The sequence below is a fragment of the Trichosurus vulpecula genome, chromosome 3 (assembly GCF_011100635.1).
Source record: "Trichosurus vulpecula isolate mTriVul1 chromosome 3, mTriVul1.pri, whole genome shotgun sequence".
NCBI classification, from domain to species: domain Eukaryota; kingdom Metazoa; phylum Chordata; class Mammalia; order Diprotodontia; family Phalangeridae; genus Trichosurus; species Trichosurus vulpecula.
The window spans coordinates 43,249,536-43,272,729 of NC_050575.1; the positions used below are offsets into that span (position 1 = coordinate 43,249,536).

General features: G+C 40.7%; 1 protein-coding gene across 4 annotated transcripts in view; it reads right to left on the reverse strand.

Annotated features, from left to right (window-relative positions):
* Positions 1 to 18,437, reverse strand: part of DDHD1 (DDHD domain containing 1) — a 147,035-nt gene extending 128,598 nt beyond the window's left edge. For 2 of the 4 annotated variants that reach the window (XM_036749652.1, XM_036749650.1), the window contains exon 1: positions 17,286 to 18,437. In XM_036749652.1, the coding sequence (XP_036605547.1) occupies positions 17,286 to 18,099 (814 nt within the window). In that variant the 5' untranslated portion in view covers positions 18,100 to 18,437. The remainder of the gene's footprint in view (positions 1 to 17,285) is intronic. The other 2 variants (XM_036749651.1, XM_036749649.1) reach the window with 2 other exon arrangements.
* Between the last annotated feature and the right edge of the window lie 4,757 nt (positions 18,438 to 23,194).

The following is a 23,194-nucleotide window of genomic DNA, read 5'->3' on the forward strand; positions in this document are numbered from 1 at the left end:
CCTGTGGAGCCTGCTGTGCCTGGACCCAGGCAGGGGCAGGGAGTGCTTGGAAAAAAGCAGCCCCTTCCCCTGTGAGGTGAGACATGCAGCAGGAGCAAAGAACTGCCTGTGTCCAAACCCTGGCAGGAGCAGAGAGTGGTCAGCCCCTGGACCTGCAGGAGAAGGAACCATGGAGCTCAGGAGTCAGGCCCATATCAAGATGAAAGCTTTTCAGCAAGGCAGGAGCACTGATTGTGCTTTCCTGCTACAACCCCCGGGACAGTTTGGGACCCAGGGGTGGGTTCATGGTGGGATGGGGGAAGTGCCATAACCCCCTGGGACCCACCCTGTTGGCTTTGTTGCCCAGCGGCCCCCCAGATGTTGTGGTGGGGGCTGGAGCTGTGCTAGGACTTGGACCCTAGCTCACTTGAGCATATGAGTGCCCAGGAGCACCAGGTGGGAGCCTGCAATGGAAGCACCCAAGCCTGAGAGGGGAGGACACCCTCCAAGAGGATTTTCAGGACTTGGACCCTCTGCTTTGATTGATGGGATTGTAACTTATAACTTATTGTGGCCCAGGGATGAATTGTGACCTAGGGGTGGAGTGCGCTACATTCTGCCGCGCCTCCCCCCGTGATGCCCCGTGATGTGCTATATTAGGGAAGACTGGCCCAGGACAATACCTAAAGCGAGGAGGAGCTGGCTGCTCACTCCCCAAAGCATGAACTCAGGGAGATTTTTTTTTTAGGCAATTGGAGGAAAAAAGTTAACTAGCAAAGGGTATGTAGACTGCACATCAGGGACATGGTGGGAGAGGGGTCCATAGGGCAATGTCCACTCTGATACCTATAATAATTGACATGGTTCTAGAAGTGAGACACAATGGAAAAAGGGAATCCATGAACAAACTCTATGAGGCAATGGCAGAAAGTGCTTAGAATGGAAAGCCTATAGAAGTTTTGATTGCATGAGGGTTACAGAAAATAAAAAGAGATCAGAAAATTATAGAATCAGAGGGCCTAGAGTAAATAGAAATAAAGGATGGATAATGAAGAAAGTGAGAGAAATTCTTTTTTGAAAGGCGCACAAAGAAAAATTTTAAAAAACTGATGAACAGAACTAGTTGAAAGGCAAGACTGGAAGGGGGCACCTACGTGACTGAGAGGAAAACAAGGTGGGTAAGGATTATAAAACCAGATAAAAGCAGGAGAGAAAAAGGATCTTAATAAGCAAAAGCACAAAGTAGTAACAAATAGGAGGAATAGATCAAGAGTGAAAGGAAGAGAGCCAGTGGAACAGGGCCACCTTAAAAAAATCTCTCTTGAAGTAACTGAAGGAATATAGTACTATGTTGACCACAGAAGGGAAAAAAATCAATTTGAAAGATATTAGAGACAAATGGAGGAAAAGATAACCTATCATAACTTTAAATGTACATCAAGGAAATCAAAAAGTGACAAAAACAACACCCTATAACCTGTTACATACATAAAAAACATTTAAAAAGCAAAGACATACACAAAATAAAACTGAGGGGAAAGGAATAAATTTACTATGCATTAAGTGAATCCAAAAAACACAGGAGTTGCAGTGATACTGATGGAATCCTAATAAAGCTGCCCACTGCCCCAATATTCTAACTTCCTTATAGACCCCACTGAACAGCAGGCATGTCCTGATTTAACCACAGTCTGGCTTTAACCACACCTCAGGCCCCCAGACTCAATTACAGCCACTGCCTCAGCTAGCCACTGCCCCTACATCTATTTCATATATATTTGAACAGGTGTGTCCTTGTACTCAACCACAATCACATCAACCATTTAACCCAAGACAGGACCACAGTACCTAACTATCCATCTTGACCAGGCAGGACCACAATAGCTAGCCAATGAGAAAGCAGCATGACCAGAATATCTGACCATGAACCATACACAGAAGGGGTCGCTCCTCTATTACCTAATCCCTTAACGAACCCCTTCTACTTTTTAAATATTCATTATTTCTGTTCTGTAACCAGTATCATTATACTATAAATTTGCCTGTGTTGTCTTAACTAAGTTGCTTGTTCCTCATGGAACCTAGCCTGCTTCTGAGGGGCATATATAAATAATCAATAAAAAATATCAATAAATGCCTATATTTGGATTAGAGGTGGTCTGACTGAATTCTTTGAGATGACACTACAACATACCATGAAACCTAAACAATATTACCTGACAAGACAAAAGCAAACATTAAAAAGGGGGGAAGGGGAGGAAAGTTAAACACGGAAACTACTTTATGTTGCAAGGAACTACAGACAGTAATGGTTATATGCTCCAAATGCCTTAGCATCCAATTTCAAAACAAAACTACCACTGAGTTACAAGAAGACATAAAAAGTAATATAATAATGGCAGGAGAATTCAATATCCCACTATGTTTTATATAAATATAAAAAAAACAAGCAAAGGAAAAATAGGAAGCTGAACAAATTGCTGCAGAAATCTGAGTTAAAAGACTTACGGTATGTTCTAAATGGCACTGCAAAGGAATATACATATTTCTCTGCAACAGATGAAACTTTTACAAAAATTAACCTTGTTTTAGTACACAGACATTGCAAACCAAAAGCAGAAATATTAATACATATTTTTACAGACTACAACATTTAATATATTTCCTAGCAGATTTAAACTTTGTATTCACTTTAAAAAAAGTTGATTAAAGTCAGCCCTGTATGTTTGTGTACATAATAAATATGTGCATATAAATTTAATATACATGTGTGTGCACATATATATATGTACATACATACTCCCAAGATGATATGCATTTTGAAGTTATTTTCAATGGAATTTATAGGGCTTTTTCATGGTTTTTATTAGTAGGTCATAAAAATTGTGATGACTTTGGCAGATTTATTTTGTATCCTGCTACTTTACTAAAGGTAATTGTTTTAATTAGTTTCTTCCAGTTTCTCTGAGATTTCCTAAGTAAACCATCCTATCTGTAAATAGGGACAGTTTTGTCTTCTCTTTGCCCATGTTTGATTTTGTTGTCACATTGACATATTGTCATATAGCAACATTCTGAACTGGGGAGAGGAAGTATTCTTGCTTTGCTCATTTGCACTGAGAGAACTTCCAGTGTTCTCCACTGTAAACAATCCTAGCTTAGTTTTAAATATATCCTTCTATAAACAAAATTATAATAAAAAATTTTATACAAACAAAATCAGATTTAAATAATTGGAGAGCTATTAATTGTTCATGGGGAGGCATGACCAATATAATAAAAATGACAATTTTACCCAAACTATTTCATAAATTAACAAAAAATTATTTTATTGAATTAGTAAAAATAATAACAAAATTCATCTGGAAAAACAAAAACCAAGAATATCAAAGGAAATAATGAAAAATAATGTAAAGGAAGGAGTTTTGGGAGTACCAGACCTTAAACTATATACAAGGCAGTAAATATCAAACCTATCTAGGACTGGCCAAGAAATAGAAAGATAAATCAATGGAATAGAGTAGACATACAATTTACAGCAGCAAATAAACCCAATAACCTTGTAACTTGACAAGTTTAAAGGTGTATTGGGAATCAAGATGGGCTCCTTAGCACTTATTCAACCAAGTACCCTTGAAGAGTTGGCCTTTGTTTCCTTGATTAAATTAGGAGTCCTTGATAACCTCCTTACCTCAAGGGAAAGCCTAGTTTACATGGGTCTGAGTGACATGTTTGTGACATCAGAGGCTTTTAGACCACATGGGCTTAAGTTGCATTTCTGTGAGGATTTTAGGTCATGTGGGTGAGTTGCATATGTGACTCACCTTTGATCCTGAACAAGATATCCAAACCCAGAGGCTGGCTTTCTCTTTTGGAGCTCTAAGCCACAGCAGAAGTCGTGCGTAACTCTAGGCAAGCCGTTGTTCTGAGTTCCCCGGCTTTGAAGAAAACCCAGATGTTGATGCTTCTTTGGTAACTGTATATTGTGATTTTGTCAGACAGAAATCTATCTGTTGATTTGTGTTTATTTGCTCTGAAGCTCAGGGTGCTGGCTTTTCCCGCTGAGCTAAGTGAATGATATTTGTATGTTGGATTAAAGTAAGATTGTTAACCCCTTAATGTTGTTTTCCTTAGTAAAGCAGATCAAAAGAACCTGTGTTGGCAAGCCTTCTGTGTGTTGGTTGTTGTTGGTTTTACACAGCCACAATAACTGCTAGCAAGATTGTTGCAACAAAAGGCTTAAGATTTTCGGATAAGAACTCATTATTTGATAAAAAAAAAAATTGTTCGGAAAACTAGAAAACAGTATGGCAGAAACTGGGCATGGAATAATATCTCACACCATTTACCAAGACAAGGTCAAAACAGATACATGATCTAGATATAAAGAGAGATTTTAGAAAAAAATGGAAACACATTACTTATCAAGACTTAGGGATAGGTGAACAATTTATGAATAAACAAGATATAGAGAGTAAAATTAGGTATAAAATAGATAATTTCAATACATTACATTAAAAAGGTTTTGTATAAATAAAATGAATATAGCCAAGATTAGAAGGAAAGCAGAAAATTTGGGAAAAACTTTACAGATAGTTTATCAGACAAAGGTCTCATATCTAAAAAAAATATAAAAATATATACATATATATATAAGAATATGAATCATTCTCCAATTGATAAATGGTCAAAGGATATGAAGAGGCAGTTTTCCAATGAAGAAATCAAGACAATTTATAGTCCTATAAAAATGCTCTAAATCATTATTGATTAGAGAAATGTACACTGAAACAACCTTGAGATATTATTTTACACCCACCAGACTGGCTAAAATGATAGATGGGAAAGTGACAAATGCTGGAGAGAATGTGGAAAAAGCGAGACACTATTTCATTGTTGGTGGAACTGTGAACTGTTCCAAGCACTTTGGAGAGCAATCTGGAATTATGCCCAGAGTTATTAAACTACCTATACCCTTTGACCCAGCAATACTTCTACTTGCTCTATTTCCAAAGATGATTAGAGAAAAAGGAAAAGAACCTATATGTTGTAAAATGTTTACAGCAGCTCTCTTTGTGGTGGCAAAGAACTGGAAATTGCTGGGATACCCATCAGTCAGGAAATGGCTAAACAAGTTGTGGTATATGATTGTGATGGAATACTACTGTGCCATAAGAAATAATGAGCTCGATGATTTTTAAAAAACATGGAAAGACTGCTTCTTTATAGCCTCTTAAGTATTCCATCTCTTTGTTTTAGTTTATATATTTTAAATGTATTTCTTACAAATGTCAAATTATCGGATTTTCTTCTCCATTATTCTTTTTTATTGGAGAATTTCACCAATACGTTTTGTTAATGGAACAATATACAAACAATGATTATAACCATTTTCCAATCCTGGAATCAGCTTTACCCCAAAAGGTTAAAGGTCCAGGACAAAGGGTTCCTGAAAGGGTTAATGGCTCCATTTGATAGATTACTCTACCCTACTAATCAATCACAAGCAAATAAGGACATACGAATGTGCCAAGTACGAGGTAGTAGAAAGAGCAAGACTAACATGAAACAAAGCCTGCCCAGGATGATCCTTCTGAGTAGACAAAGATAGGTCTATGTAAGATAAACACCAACTACTCTCCTGAGTTGTCACCTTGGAAGCATACTGCCTCAAATTTCCTTTAATGAACACTAACCTGTTCACTGAGACACAGTTCTTTCCTTTGAATGTTTAGTATCTGTCACACTGTCTACATTTACACTCTTGTCAGTATTTAGCTCTTTATTGTTTTCTTTTTTTTTAATGAAGTTGGTGGAAAGCTGACTCTAGCAAAGCTTTTATTCAATCACAACCACTAGGGGATCTAAATCTGTGATTTATCTAAATCTATTAGGCATAGGGCATGACATAAGCTAAGGCCAGAAGGCCTTCAGAGTGCCCGGCATGTTCCAAGAGACAGAAAGCGGTGCAATCAAAGGTAGCTAAGTGGAGCTATGGATAAAAAGTACTGGGCCTGGAACCAATAAGACCTGAATTCAAATCCAGCTTCAGACACTTACTAGCTATGTGACCTTGAGCAAGTCATCTAACCTACATGTCTCAGTTTCTCCAGCTCTAAAATGAAGATAATAACAGCACCTACCAATTGTGAAGATCAATTTAAATATTCGTAAATGGCAATGGACAGAGTGAAGGGCTAAGTCAAGAACACCTGGGTTACATTCCACCCCCCAAGCCCAATCATGGCAAAATTACAACCCCTTAAGTCTCAGCTTTTTTCCATCTTTAATATGAGGATAATAACTGCAGCACTCACTTTTAGGTTTAGAGGGATCAAATGAGATAATATGTAGAATGCTTCACAACCTTAAAGTGCTATATAAATACCTCTATAGCAGACACTGTCATGTCCTGGGGCTTGTATTTCTGATGGATGTTGAAAAAGCTACCAACAAAATTCCTTTCTCCCCATTTCAAAAGCCCATATTCCCTGTGATGCCATTATCCTATTCCTATTGGTGAATATGAAGTCTTGTCAAAGTCTGTCCTGGAGGGAAGAAATCAGTCACCAAATTGAACATAAGCAGGTGGGTTGAACTAGCAGCTGGGACAAGAACAGTATCAAATGTCCACTGGTGGCAAAGTATATTTTATTTAAGCTGTCACTGAGCTAGAAACTAGGGAAGTTGGATGAGAGTCTGAAGAAGATACGAATAAGAAAAAGCAAAGTTAGTCTGAAAGTAATTACGTTGCATCCAATATAAGGAATAGCAGTTTAGGGTTGTGCGGGAGGTCTATCAGGACCTGTTAACATAGTCCCCAGAGAGAAATAGGTCCACCTGCAAGAACAGGTGTAACAAATGATAAAGTTCAAAATGTCACCTAAAAGATAGCTAACGAATTTTTCGGGTCCAACTTGTTATTTAGAACTTCAGAAGAAGAAAGGACTATAAGTACACAGCACTGTGTATGAAATTTTAGCAACTCTGGAATAAATGAAATCTGGAACAGGGGTGGGGAGGTGGGGGAGGGATAGTCTCAGTGCATTGATAGCATATACTCATACTTTCTCTGCCACAAAAGTAATTTGTTCCAAGGAGCGTGTCCCTTGGACTGAAATAGCTACTAGGAGAAAAACTCGACACAAGCAAAAAGACAGCAATAGTGTCTGGCTATCTTTGATAAGTTCAAGTCACCAGGTTCAGATAAACTACATTCCCAGGGTACGCAGAGAATTGACAGATGCCAGTGTTGAGCTACTCTCAGTAGAATCTTTCAAAGCTCATATAGGAAAAGGAAAATGTTCTAATTTTTTTTTTAAAAAGGAAGAGAAGAAAGCAAAAAAGAAAGACAAAAGGGTAGAACCAGAAAATTATCCAATAAACTTGAATACAATTTCTGGTGAAATTTGAGAACATACAAAAAGTAAGCTAAACACGTAGAATATGAAGAAATGACCACAAAGAATCAGTCACTCAAAACTAGTCTCATTTCATTTTTTGACAGATATTGAACTAGTCAATCAGGAGAATACTGATTTTACTAGATAAAAGCATTTGACAAAATCTTTTGTCCTTTGCTTATGGAAATGATAAAAAAGAGGTACACTAGTCAACTATACCTACTGTTAGGTGAATTTAGAACTGGTTAAATGGGTATGATCAAAAAGTGGTCATTAATGTTTCAACGTTTGCTTAGAAGGTCTTTACCACAGTACTCTACAGAACTATGCTTTGCCCTGTGCCCTTTATCATTTTTTATCAAAAACTTGAAAAAGGCATACAGTTTAGATGACAGAAACAAGATCCAAAATATCCTGATGATATAAAACACTAGAGTGAATCTATTAAGATGGAATTTAATGGGGATAAGTAAAGTCTTAACACTTAAAGTTCAAAAATGAACTTCACAAGTACAAGTTGAAGCATAGGATCATAGATTTAGAACTGGAAGGAATAATGGAGGTAATTTTATCCAACCCTTTCATTTTACACATAAGGAAACTAGGCCCAGAGAAGTTCAGCAACTTGCCTAAGGACACACAGGTAGTCAATATTAGAGAAATATTTGAACTCCAGATCCTTTGATGATGTGAATGCAGCACTCTTTCTACTGTAGAGTTGTGAGGGACCTCGGCAATAATTTAATCCAAACCTCTTATTTTAGAGATGGTAAAATTATGTCATTGAGAGGCAAAGTAATTTCCCCCTAAAGTTACATACTAAGTAATTAGCAGAATCATAACTCAAATCTAGGTCTTCTGACTATATCTAATACTCTTTCTTGTGTGTGGCCCAGATAGAACCAGGAGCAAAACGCAGACAATGTAGAGAGGTAGATTTAGTCTTGATATAAAGAAAAAGCTTGCTAACAATCGGGTACCTAACAATGTAACGTGATGCTTCAGAATATATTAAATTCCCTCTCAGTGAAAGTTTTTAAGTACGGTCCATATGACCATTTGTCAGTAGTGTTACAGAAAAGATTCTTATCCAGGTTCAGATTGAACTAGATGCCCTGTAAAGTTCCAGTCAACTTAATCAACAAGTATTTATTGAGCATCTTTTATGTACCAAGCACTATGCTTATGGAGATGCTGAGCTAGGGGATGCAAACTAATCCAGGGCTGGGGAACCTGTAGCCTCGAGGCCACATGTGGCCCTGTAGGTCTCCAAGTATGGCCCTTTGAACCCAGACTTCACAGAACAAATCCTTTTACTAGGGGGATCTGTTCTATGAAGTTTGGATTCAGTCAAAGGGCCACACTTGAGGACTTAGAGGACCTCAAGGCCTCAGGTTCCCCACCCCTGAACTAATCCATTTACTAAGCACCTCCTCCTACTGGCTGAAATTTTTGTAGTGCTTATTATGGGCTAGACCCTGTGCTTTACAAATATTATCTCAGTTATCCCAATGTCAATCTCAGGATAACCCTGGGAGGTAGGTGCTATTATTATCCCAATTTTGCAGATGAGGAAACTGAGGCAAACAACAGTTAAGTGATTTGTCCAAGGTCATGCAGCTACTAATATCTGAGGCCACATTAGAACTCAAGTCTTCCTGACTCCTAGCTCAGAGCTCTATCAACTGTTCAGGCCAGACAGACAATGTATCAAGAGCTGGGGATACAAAGACAAAACAAATAAACAAAAAATAGGATGGTAGTAAGATTAAGGGGGACTGGAAAAGACTTCTTGAAGAGGACTTTAGCTGAGACTTGAAGGAATCCAAGAAAGCTAGGAGACACAAATGAGGAAAGAATGTTTCAGACATGGAAACAACCAGTGAAAATGTTTACAGTAGGGAGATGGAGTATGACGTACAAGAAAACCAGTCAGTCGGTCAATAGGCATTTATTAAGCACCTATGGGCCAGGCACTATGCTAAGCACTGGGGAAATAAAAAGAGGCAAAAGACAGTACCTGCCTTCAAAGAAATCACAATCAAACGGGGGGGACAACAATCAAACAAAAACATCAAGGAGGTCAGTTATATTTTGTTGGATGAGATAAGATAACACGTGTATACACACGTAAGTATTCATACAAAATAAATATGAATACAAGGTAGTTTTAGGGAAAGAGAGAGCATTAGCAACTGGGAGAAAAGTGGGAATCAACAAATGTTTTGTGAAAAAGGTTGTGCTCAAGCTGCACACTGAAGGACATGAGGGATTCTAAGGCAGAGAGATGAAGGAGTACATTGCAGGTATGAAGGACAGCCAGTATATAGACAAAGAGATATGAGACTGAATGTCAGGCTGACTTCGCCATGCTGTGCGTTTGTTTTCGGGAAGACCCCAGCACGGGGTCAGAAAGGTTTTGGGATGGCGAGGCTCCATGTTCTGATATCGTGTATTGAATGTTTTACTGCCCTGATAGATTGGTAGATGGATTATGGGATATGGTTCTCTGGTGTCTGAATAAACGGTTTATCTCTTCTACCTTCTATGTGAAGAGTCTTGTATACTTTGAGATACAGAACCACACAGGCATTTTGACAATTATCATCTACACTGTTATTATTGCCTTACAGATACAGGCCCTCAGCTATTTCCCACCCTTAATCTTACTCCTGGAGACCTCTAGTCACGCCAGTCCCATCAAGATCCTCTTTAGACTCCTCCTCAAGACCGTCCCTAAACCACCCCCCCCCACGTCCCATCACCCCAGACTACTCAACCATCCTAGATCCCTCCCACAATTTTTCTGTATATAAGCTCCATCTTGCCTCCATGAAGGTGCTCAGACTCAATATAGCTCAGTAGATTGAATCTGGCTCCCGTGTAAAAATAAGTGTCACAAATGGTGAGATTTCTTAAGACTACCCATTATGGTAAATCTGTAATAAACTTTGTTTTTCTCTTTGCTAGAGACGGCTTGAGTCAAATACATTTGAGCAGGACCTGGCATGTAGGCATTTTGGGGTCTCAAGCACTCCTAAAAACATGTTTCCCTGACCTCATCACTTCCTATATCCTAGGGTCTTCCTCCTCCCTACTTTTTACCCCACTTCTTCCCCCCTTTCCCAGTCTCTACCTGACTTCTTCCTCTCCATTTTTCAGCTTCCTTTTGTGTGTTATCCTTCCCCATTATACTGAAAACTTCTTGAGGGCAGGAACTGTCTTTTTTCATATTTGTATTTCTAGCACTTAGCCCTGGCACATAGTAGGCACTTAATGAATATTTACTGACTGCTGAAGTATGCTTTCTATATGAATGACAGTGTGCTACAGTGGAATGCTGGGCTTGGAGTCAAGAAGACTTCAAGGAGTAGGTTCAAATCCTCCCTCTGACACTATCTCTGCCTTTGTATTGGCTATAGCCAATAACTTTAATTGTTGATCCTTTATATGACCCTAGTCTGGTGACCAATGCATATTTTTAAAAGAACTGAATAAAAGAAATATTGATTTTTCTCATTGTAAATGAAACTAGAAGACAAAAGGAAGTTGTAGCTAAATGGAAAAATGGCCTTGGAAAAGCAAGAAGAGTTGGTGGAATTGTTCTTCTGTATTCAAAGGCAAAAAGAAATATTTCATGGGATGATTGGTCATGTGATATTGCACTATTAGTGACAAGTATTTGAATAAGGATAACCACAAGGGAACCTCCCTGAAACTTGTGCACCATCTGTTATAGAGAATGAAGATTTCTCCACAGAAATCCTATGAAGGACTCAGTAAGACCCTGAAAATTAAATCAGCATATAATTGAATAGTTGGTGACTTCAGTGCAGAAGTGGGCTTAGGAAAAGATGGCCTAAGAAAAGTTGTAAATGATAGATAGTTCAAGAAACAAAACCCAAAAAGCTTGTATAGAAAACACAGATGGCTCATATCATGACTAACAATTAACAAATATTTATTAAGAGCCGACTATATGCCAAGCATGATGCTAGACACTTGGGATATAAAGAAAAAAATGAAATTGCCCCTGCTCTCAAGAAGCTTATTCTATCAGGAGGAATACATGTTCAGAAATAAGTATATATAAGATCTATACAAATAAAGACAAGGCAAATTCTGGGGGATGGGTGGCATCTAAGTGGTAGAGATAGGGGATCAAGCAAGACTTCACATATAAGGTATTGCTTATTCAGAATTGTGAAAGAAACAAGGGGTACTAAGAAGTGGAGGTGGGGAGAAAGTGCATTCCAGGTATAAGGGACAAAAGCACAGAGATGGAGGCATATCCTGTGTGAGGACCAACAAGATGACCAATTTAGCTGACCATGGAGTGTGGGAAGGGGAGTAATTTCTAATTAGAGTTGGAAGGATAGACTGGGTCAGATTGTAAAGGGCTACCTTTAGCCAAACAAAGAAGCTTATATTTGATCCTGAGGGCAATAGGGAGGCACAGCAGTTTTTGTAAAGATAAGCCCTCTAATATCACCTAGGCAGCTGTATGAAGGACAGAGTGGAGGAGAAAGACTTGAGACAAGAAGACCAATTAGTAGGCCTATACAATAATCCAGGTATGGGATAAGGGTCTGAACTAGGATACGTGGCTGTGTGAATAGTGAGAAGGGAAGAAATTCAAGGGAACAACTATGTGGGGCACTGGATAGAGTGCTGGACCTGGAGTCAGAAGTCTCATCTTCCTCAGTTCACATCTGGCCTCAGACACTTACTAGCTGTGTGACCCTGGATAAGTCCCTTAACCCTCTTTGCCTTAGTTTCCTCATTTGTAAAATGAACCACTTTGGTATCTTTGCCAAGAAAACCCCAAATGGGGTCAGGAAGAGTTGGACACAACTGAAAAACAACAAACAGCTGCAAGAGATTTTGTAGAGGTAGAAAGATGCAACTGACTGGACATAAATGAGGTGTAAATGTGAGAAGCTAAGGATTAATGCCAAGGTTGTAAACATGAATGACTATAAGATGGTTGGTGCCCCCAAGGGCTGTTCAGGAGACGGATGGGTAGAAAGATGATAAATTCCGGACACACTCAGTTTGGAATTCCTTTAGGACATCTAAGAGATGTCTCAATTTCAGGAGAAAGACTGGGGTGGGGGTGGGGTGGGGTAGATATATAGATTTAGGAGCATTTGCACAGAGATTCTTTTTTTTTAATTTATTTAATATATTTAGTTTTCAGCATTGATTTTCACAAAAGTTTGAATTACAAATTTTTTCCCCATTTCTACCCTCCCCCCACTCCAAGATGGCATATATTCTGGTTGTCCCGTTCCCCAGTCAGCCCTCCCTTCTGTCACCCCACTCCCCTCCCATCCCCCTTTCCCTTCTTCTCTTGTAGGGCAAGATAAATTTCTAGGCCTCATTGTCTGTATCTTATTTCCTAGTTGGATGCAAAAACTTTTTTGTTGTTGTTTTTGAACGTCTGTTTTTAAAACTTTGAGTTCCAAATTCTCTCTCCTCTTCCCTCCCCACCCACCCTCCCTAAGGAGGCAAGCAATTCAACATAGGCCACATGCGTATCATTATGTAAAACCCTTCCACAATACTCATGTTGTGAAAGATTAACTATGTTTTGCTCCTTCCTAACCTATTCCCCTTTATTGAATTTGCTCCCTTGACCCTGTCCCTTTTCGAAAGTGTTTGTTTTTGATTACCTCCTCTCCCCACCCCTCCGTCTGCCCTCCCTTCTATCATCCCCCCTTTTTTATCTTCTTCCTTCTTCTTTCCTGTGGGGTAAGATACCCAACTGAGTGTGCATGATATTCCCTCCTCAGGTCAAATCCAATGAGAGCAAGATTTACTGATTCCCCCTCACCTGCCCCCTCTTCCCTTCCTACAGAACCACTTTTTCTTGCCATTTTTATTGCATAGAGATTCTAATTGAACCCTTTGTAATTTCACACTCAGCCAACAAATTTATTAAGCTTCTATTATGCGCCAAGGACCATACTAAGTGCTTAGGGTACAAAGAAAGGCAAAAAACAAAAAAAAACCAGTCCCTGTTCTTAAGAAGCATACAGTTTAATAGAGGTGACAACATGCAAACAACCATGTACAAAAGAGATATATACTAATAAATTAGAGGTAATCAACAGAGGAAAGACACCAGTAACTCAATTGAAACTGCAAGTTATCAATGATCTCTAAATAGCCAAATCTAATGTTCTTTTCTTGACCTTCATGCTATTTTATCTCTCTGCTGCATTTGACATATTGGACTACCCTCTTCTCTCTGGGTTTCCTCTCTTTGAAAACTAGCAACAGGAACTTAGGAGAGGTCAGGCAGGTAGGAGGAGAACCAAAAAAGCAGTGCAGATTGTCTAGCTGAAGCACGGGGTGGAGTACTTTCGGCCTTAGGGCTACAGGTGGCCCTCTGGGTCCTCAAGTCTGCGCAGCCCTTTGACTGAGCTAGAGAAGTAAATGGCAAACCATTCTAGTAGAAAACCCTAAGAAAACCCCAAATGGGATCACGTAGCATTGGAAGCTACTGAAACGACTCAGCAACAACACTATCTAATGCGGCCAGATTCTGTTCTTTAAGAAAGTTAATCTAGGAAATCACATAACCAAGCCAGCTGGGTCTACTACAGATTTGTTATCTAGTCACCTTAGCCAGGGGTGGGGAACCTGTGGCCCTGAAGATTTGTTCTACAGAACAAATCCTTTTATTAAGGGAATTGGTTCTATGCCATTTCCTTTTCTAGCTCATTTTTCAGATGAGGAAACTAAGGCAAACAGGGTTAAGGGACTTGCCCAGGGTCACACAACTAAGTGTCTGAGGCCAGATTTGATCCGGACTCCAGGCCTGGCACTCTATCCACTGTGACATTAGATATGAGAAATATTAATAACACTGCCCCCCAACCCAACAAAAACAAAATCAAACCTGACACGTTAATAGACATGATTGCCTATGCATGCAGGACTTATTTTCTAATCAGTTCTGTATAGCCAGACCATCTTATTGTTAAAATAAAGCTCAAGCTTAGTATCAAGTTAAAATTAAAAAGGGAAAATGATGTGGTGTATAATTACAACTCCAACCCAACTTATTTAGACGATCTACTGATGCTTAAAATTCAGAAATAGAAAAAAGAATAGACATAGATGGACTATTATCATTTCCCAGAGAGTTTAAAAATAGCTTCCTTCCAAATAGAAAAATACAGCAGCCAAGGGTAACACTTAGAATATAAACTGATTATGATCATGGAAGATTATAAACAGTATTGCTTCATAAAACAGCAAGAGGTAGAAAAAAAACAAGTTTGGCAAGTTATCCAATTAAGCCAAACCATCCTTGGAATAGTTAAGGATGATAATGGAAGGACAACAGACAAAATGGAGGAAAATATAATTACTATACCCAAACCAACCATTCTCTCTATCAGTTATGGGGCCAACATTCAAACTCTACTTCAGAAAGCGCAACTCCAATGGCCTGGCCATGTCCTTCAAATGCAAAACATAAGCTTGCCAAAAAGACTATTTTAGGGAGAATTCACAAAGGGCAAGCAAGCGTTCACATGGTGGTAAGAAGAAGCAATACAAGGACGCTCTCGAGGTCTCTCTTAAGAACTCTGTAATTGTGTGACATAGGAGACACCGGCACAGGACCACTCAGTATGGAGTGGCCACATCAGAGAAGGTAATGTGCTCTATGAACAAGGCAGAATTGAAATAGCTGAAAAGAAACACAAGATACACAAATTTAGAGAATCCACCTCAAATGGTCACATGGACTATTTGTGCCGACCTATGGTAAAGCATTCTGAGCTCATATCAGTCTGATCAGCCACAGTTAGACATACTTAAACTTGACTCTAGCATAGTGATATAATTTTGGTTCTTTATCCAATTCTCCAAACCTGTTGAAATGCACTTGCTTGAAAGGGGTGTGTGGGTGTGGGTGGGGGTGTGTGTGTGTGTGTGTGTTTCCCATCACTTATTTCCAGTGCAATGGGAGGCAACTTATTTATTCTCACATATCCCACTCTATCAATTATTTTCAATCTCCCCCTTTCCACTAGCTCATTGCCTACTGTATACAAATATGCCCATGTCTCCAGCATTCTTTAAAACACCCACTTGATCCTTCCATCCCTGTTATTGATCTATTTCTCTTCCTTTTGTAGCTAAAACTCCTCAAAAAGACACTCTCCCGTCCCTCTCTTCTTAACTTCTTAAAATTTGTCTTCTGACCTTATCATTCCACTCTCTCTCCAAAGTTACTAATGGTCTCCTAACTGCCAAATCTAATGGCCTTTTCTCAATCCTAGTTCTTGACCCTTCTGCAGTCTTTGACACAGTTGATCACTCTCCTCCTAGGTTTTCAGAACACCATTCCCTCCTGATTTTTTCCTACCTATCTGACTCTTTCTCTGTCTCCTTTGCTGGATTCCTCTTTCAGATCATGCCCTCTAATCCTAGGTGTCCGTAAAGGTTCTGTCCTGGGTGCTCTTCTCTCCTCCCTCTACACTACTTTACTTGGTAATCTCATCAGCTCCCATAGATTTAATGGTCATCTTTATGCTGATGATTTTCAAATCTACCTTTCTCGGGTCAATCTCTCTTCTGACTTTAATTTGAAATTTCCAACTGACTTTCAGACATTTCCAACCGGATGTCCAGTAGGCATCTTAAACTCAGTATGTCCAAAGCAGAACTAATTATCTTTCCCCCTAAATCCTCTCCCACCCCTTCTCTATTACTGTAAATAGCAATACCATCTTCCTAGTCCCTCAGGCTCACAACCAAATAGTCATCCTCAATATCTCTCAACTCCCATATCCAAGCTGTTGCCAAGATCTGTTGATTTCAACTTTGCAACATCTCTCCAATATGCCACCTTCTCTTTTCTGACACTGCTGCCACTCCTGTGCAAGCTATTATCAGCTTACGTCTGGATTACTGCAATAGTCTGTGCATGGGTCTGCTTGCCTCAAGTCTCTCCCCACTCCACTGAGCTACTAAAAGTGATTTTCCTAAAATTCAAACAAAACACTCCATCTGTCTTGCCATCCTAGGATGCTCATCCTCCTCAACTCCCACTACTGACCCGCTGTCTATTGGAAGCCTTCACTAGCTAACTCCCCTTAATTCTCTCTTTTGATTGTTTCATATTTATCTTGTATAGCTTGCTTGTGTATGTTTGCACATTGTCTCTCCCATTAGATTGTAAGATCCTTGAGGGCAGGGGCTCTAGTTTCTAGCCCCTCTGTATCCCTGAGGCTTAACATATTGCCTGGCACACATATGACCCTTAAAAAATGTATAACAAATTGAATTATCCAACACCACAAATTTACTTTCTTAGGACACACAATTGTTGAAGAGCATCCTACATATCTCTGAAATCCTCCCACTCCGTAAAACATATTGCTAAATCACTGTTATTCAAAGTAATAAAACCAAATCAGGTCAAGTGGAAAAACCAGAATCAAGATCAAAGAATTAAACATTTCGATCTTAAAATCAGTTACACTATTACCTCCAAGTGAGCAGCTAAGGGGGATGGGTGCAGTGTTGTTATCTTAGCAGGATCTTTTTTCATCTCCCTTTCCTTCCCACAAAAGCACCCTTGTCCTGGCATCTTGAAGTTAATAGAACCTGGACTTCTATTTTTTCTCCTCACAAGGGAATCAAAGTTAAAACTTACCCCTACTTCGTAAGTCTCTCCCTCCAAGGCAAAAGCAGCGGCCTCTATTATTATCTTAGTTAATTATCTCAAAGACTGGCTGGAATGATGTGATAAGTAGAAATTCTTTTGTTACGGTATCCTCAGCGACTAGTACAGTGCCTCAAACATATTAGGTGTTTAATAAGCGCCAGTTAGATTGTAAATAGTGATCGAGCCCTTTCCCCTTCTGCACCCGTACTCACGATTCCAGTAGACGGGGTAGCACTCTCCCTGGGCCACGTCCACCTCGTAGAGCCCGCCTCGGACGCACACCGGCTCGATGTGGACCAGCTCCTCCAGCTCCGGCTCGCTCAGGACCGCGCTCCTGCAGTAGCCACAGGCGCTATCCTCATCCTCCTCCCCAGAGCTCGAGGCTGGGGCGGGCTCCGGTCGCATGGCCCGCGGCCTGTTGTCAGTCACCTGAATCAGGTTCCGGAAGGCCAGCTCAATGCGAAGAGAGTCGTAGCCGATGAATGGCTTCCAGGTCTTCTTATCTTCCTTGTAAAACCAGCGGACCTCCTCCGGGCCCAACTCGGCCACCACTTCATAGCGATGCCGGGAAGCCTGGCAGCCCGGGCGGGTTCGCGTCCTCTCCCCCGAACCTGCAGTCGCAGCCGCCGCACCGCCGGGGTGCAGAGACGACTGCTGAGCCTGCGCGGGAATCAGCAGCGAAGAGGAGCTGCTACCACCGCCGCCGCCGCCGCAGCTGTCGCCCTCGCTGTAGTAGCGTAGGGAGGTGCCCGACTCTGCCGAACTGAAGTCGTACGTCTCGTCGCTGAGGCAGGAATCCAGAGTCAAGTGATGGCTGTGCTCTTCCAAGCCCTGCGCCAGGGGCAGCCCCGGATCCCCGCCCAGCAGGGCCAAGGTCACCTCGGCATCAGTCGGGTCCCCGCCGGGGAGGTGCTCGTAGCAGCAGACACTACTATAAACCGCCTCCGAACTCAGTTCCCAGGCGCCTCCGCCGCCCCGGCCGTTAGGCTCCGGGCTCAGTGGGGAGCCTGGGCCAGAGTAATTCATGGTGCCCAGACGTGACCGGCCGCCTCACCTTACACCGCGCCCCGACTCCCAATGCGTCCCTGACACATTCAGAGCTAATGTCAGGGCCCTTTCCACCTAGAATCTTAAAATTTGGAAATCCTAGTCGGGAATGCACAAGCAGCGGCACTTCTCCGAGCCCCGCAGCGGCGGAGGCAACAGAGGACACGTTCCATCCAACGCCCCATTATCACGCAGACCACGTCGTGGAGGAGGCGCTCTAAGCAGGCCCCCGCCCCGCCGAAGGCTCCCAGAAGCTCCGCCTCCACTTGCGGGGCGGGCCAGCGCGGTGTTAACTGGGTTTAGTCCTCCCTGGGACTGATTAGTCGCTATGACTACCGACGGCACCCTCGCTCCCATTCTCCTCCGTCACCAAAGCCTTGTTACCTACACTCTTCCCATATGCCCCCTCCAGGGACGTTTATCCTAAATGGCGAAGGAAGCAGTATTGTAGAAAGAACTAAACTTTGTCAGCTCTTTATAGGATTAAATAAGGCTGGCCTTGTAAGGAACAAACCGTTTAATTCCTTTCTAGAGATAGGCTCCATGCCCACTTCCCACTCTGGGTCACTCCATTCTTCATTCAGAATCCTGGAAGTGCTTGAGAATTTTCTTTACTTTGTTCTAGCGTCCTCTACCCCAGGCCTTGGAATGAACTTCAATTTAGTTTAACTTCATTTCGAAAACCAGATTTGAAACTAGCTCTTTTCCCCACTTGCTTCATGCTACCTTTAACATATTGCTTTTCAAAATTATTTATTTTTCATGTGTGTATGATAGCTCCCCCAACTAAGTTAACAACCTCTTAAGTACAGGGAACTAGAATGTCTAAAAGTGGACTGGACTGCCTTGTGAGTGCCTTATCATGTTGGTATAAAAATGTAGGCTGGATGAAACTTACCAGGGATGTTAGTCAAAGAGCATTTATTAAGTGCCCTCTATATGCCAAGGCACTGTGCTAAGAACTGGTGTATAAAGAAAAGAGAAAGATAATCCCTTCCCTGGAGGAACTCACAGTCAATTGGAGGAAACAGCAAGCCAACAATTAAATGCAAACAAGCTATTTATACAGGATAATTAGGAAATAATTAGCAGAGGGAAAGTCCTGGAATTAGGAATGGTTGGGAAAGGATCCACGTAGAAGATAGGATTTTAGTTCGTATTTGAAGGAAATCCAGGAAGCCAGAAATGGAGATGAGGAAGGAGAGCATTCCAGGCATAGTGGACAGCCAGCCCAAAGCTAAGAGATGGAGTGACAAGTTTGTGGAACAGTAAAGAAGCCGGAGTCACTGGACTTAGAGTGGGAGGGGAATGTAGAAATGGAATGAATAATGAGTTTACTAGTTATCTTGATTTGCTTGAGCACCCTTATTATCCAGGAGAGGCTGAAATAACCTGGGAATCAAAATCAGCCAATTAGGAAGCAGAATGAGTGTTGCTCAAGTTACCAGTGATCCTTTGTGGTGTCCATTGAGTGAACCTGGAACACCTCTTCTATGCCAGCAACCACAGGGCTGGCTCGAACCGGTTCATACTGGCCCCAGATGGACAGAGCTTGTACAAACATCCTCTGTATTCCTCCTATTCTCCTGCCTCCCTTTGTTGTAAAACCATATATAAAAATCCCCAATCTTTGAAGCTGCAGATTAGGTTCTGCTGTTTCCCATGTACATGTAGTGTACTCTCCACTAAATGGGCCCGGGTTTTGCACTTGAACTGTGCCCCTTGTTAAACCTGAAAGTTTGGTTGAAGGAAGCAAACAAGCTAGGTGATAGAAAAATCCATGTTGTTTATTATTTTCCCTTAAAGCATAGCTAAGCTAGCTTACTTGTACGTACAAGGAGTCAGAGCATAAGCTCTGGCTGTCTAAACAAAGGAATGAGAAAACTTATGTACGTTATTTTAGCAGACCCAGCAAGCCTGTGTTACCTCACTTTTATGATCCCCATGTATGTTTAACCATGATACAAGAAGAGGATTTTCCTTAATGGAATAGGTTTGTAAAGACAAGAGTGTTGACAAAGGTCAGTTAAAGTATATACCCGTAGAATATTAAGTGAGTTGGTCTTCTCTGGATTAGGGTCTCATCCCTTAATGGCTAACAGGAAAGAATGTCCTTAGGTCAGTCTGATCTGTCCTTGTTGACAGAGGTAGGGGTATTTCCTGAGCAAACTTTAGGGAACAAAGAAGCCCAGGTCCTGGATCTTCTTCAGTTACTCATTAATTCAGGCTCTGGGTCTGGTTGAAATTAAAAATGATATAAAATGGTATAAAATGTTCCATACCCTGTTCCCTCTGTTCAGGTACATGCTTGTGTGGGGTGAGACCACCCGCCGGCAATTAATTAAAAGAGTCAGAGGTCTCAAAGTAGAAACAGAAAACTTCTTTATTACGATCTCACTAGAAAGGGTTATCATCACCACCAGCAGCAAGCTAGTAGGAAAGGCACAGTACAGGAAGTAAAGCATGATTATGTATCTTAGCCCATTCAATCCTCCTCCCACCTTCATCCTCATTGGTGGAGTTCGGGCTCACAATCTCTCGAGAAGTCTAACCCAGGAACAAGGAAGTGCTAGTATAGTGAATGCAAGCTCATAAAAAGATCCTTTTTTTTATCCTTATTTGGTGAGGCTAGTGCTGAGGTGGTAGTGGGGAGGAAGTGGGTCTGGCTACTCTTAGTTCTGGATTCCTGTAAGTCAGGTAATTTCTTAGTAACTATGGACTTAGGCCTAGCTGTCACTCAGAAGCCCTGAGCCATCCCCATCCCATTCAATTTATAGAAAGGTTGAGATTTAGATTTCATGAGAGGTCCTCACTATCCCACTCATGCTGTACCCCAATTAATCAAATTTCCAATCAGGGATAAAGTGTAAAAAGACTGAAAAGATGGGGGGGGGGGTGCTAGATTATGAAGGGCTTTGAACCTTAAAAAGAGGATGTTGTATTTGATCCTAGAGATGACGGGGTGCCACAAGAGTTTATTGATTGAGGGAGCAAGAGGATTGTCATGGTTGGAACTGCACTTTAGGAAAATCGCTTTGGAGGCTGAATGAAGAATGAATTGAAGTATAAGGAGAGACTTGTAGCAGGTGCACCTACCAGCAAACTCTTGTTGTAGTCCAGGTGTGAGGTGATGAGAGCTCAAACCAAGATGGCAACATCAGAAGAGAGACGCAAATAGCAATATCAGAGGAGAGAAGGGGGTGTATTGTAGAGATGTTACCTTGGCAATAGATTGGATATGGAATATGAGAGATAGTGAGGTGTTGAGTATGACATCTGAGTATGACATCTTGATGGTGAGCCTAAGGGACTAGGAAGATTGTAATGCCCTCAACAGTAATAGGGAAGTTCGAAAGGCAGGAGGATTTAGGTGGAAAGAGTTGAGCTTAAGATTTTTACTGGACATCCAGTTTAAGATGTCTGAAATACAGTTAAATATGTAAGACTGGAGGTCAGCACAAAGTTTAGAGCTGGTTAGATAGACTGAAAATCATCAGCATAGAGATGATAATTAAATTCATTGGAGCTGACAAGATCACCAAGTGAATTAATATAGAGGGAGAAGAAAAGAGGGCCCAGAACCCCACGGCATTTTGCAAAGGAGATTTCTATTCAGGTACCAATTGGACTAAATCGTCTAAGATACCTCTAATTGAAAGTCTTTATCTTCAGAATTTTGTGCAGTATCTTACATACAATTGGTATTCAATAAATATTTGCTGATAATGGTGATCAAATTCAAACTAGATCACTTACCATCCTTTCCAACTCTTAAGATTCTCACTTGAGTTGTACAATTTTCCAGTTCCTTTAAATTCAACACATTTATTGAATGCAAACTATGTATAAGGTACTGTGCTAAGTGTTGTGGGAAATATGTATGAAGGTGAACAATATGATCTATACCAACTGATTTCATATATAGATATAGATATACACATGCACATACATACATACACATGTATCTATCCATATATACATATGTTTTTATATCTATATCTATATATACACATATATCTTAGTGAAATAAGAGCTATTGGAGAATTACAAACCCAGTGATATGGAAATGTAGAAAGGGGGGAAATTATTTCTGACTTTGGGAATAAAACACCTTGCTGACAAAGGTTGCATTTAAACTGTGGCTTGAGGGATGAGTGGGATTTTAACAAATAGTGGGCATTATAGGCAGAGAAGAAAGAGTGTACAGAAAAAGAAAGGCAGAAAAGTGATTATGTCCAAGGAATCATGAGTAATGCAGCTTTGGATAGATTATGTGAATTGGAAGTGGGTGGAGATAAGGATAGAAAGTAGATTAGGGCTACATGATAAATAACCTTACATACTAAGCTAAAACAAATGAACTTTACTTGAGTGACAGTGAAAAGCCATTTGAAAAAAACCTGGATGGCAAAGAACTGGAAATCAAGGGGGATGCCCATCAATTGGGGAGTGGCTAAACAAATTGTGGTATGTGAATGTAATGGAATACTATTATGCTATAAGAAATGAGCAGACGGACTTTGTTATAATCTGGAAAGATCATATGAACTGATGCTGACTGAAGTTAGCAGAACGAGGAGAACATTGTACACAGTAACAGCAACATTGTGCAAAGACTAACTTTGATAGACTTACCTCTTCTCAGCAATGCAAGGATCTAAGACAACTCCAAAGGACTCATGATGGAAAATGCTATTCACATCCCTAAAAAGAACTATGGAGTTTGAGTACAGACCGAAGCATACTATTTGCACCAGTGGTGGGATTCAAATAAATTAACAACCAGTTCTCTGCCCTAATGACTGTTGAGTGAATGTTGGTGAATGTGTATGGATGTGTGTATGTGTGTATGTATGAGAATATGTATTGTGTGTCAGCTTGTGAGTGTGTGTGAATATGTATGAATGTGTAAGTGAACATATGTGAATGTATATGAGTCTGTGACTGTGTGTGGATGTGTTGAGGGAGAAAAACCCAGGGATTCAGAAATCCCAAAACTAAAGTTCCCAGGGCAGGGTCCCCTGGAATGAATTCACGGACCCAATCAATCTTTAAGTCAAGTTGGCAAAAGTTT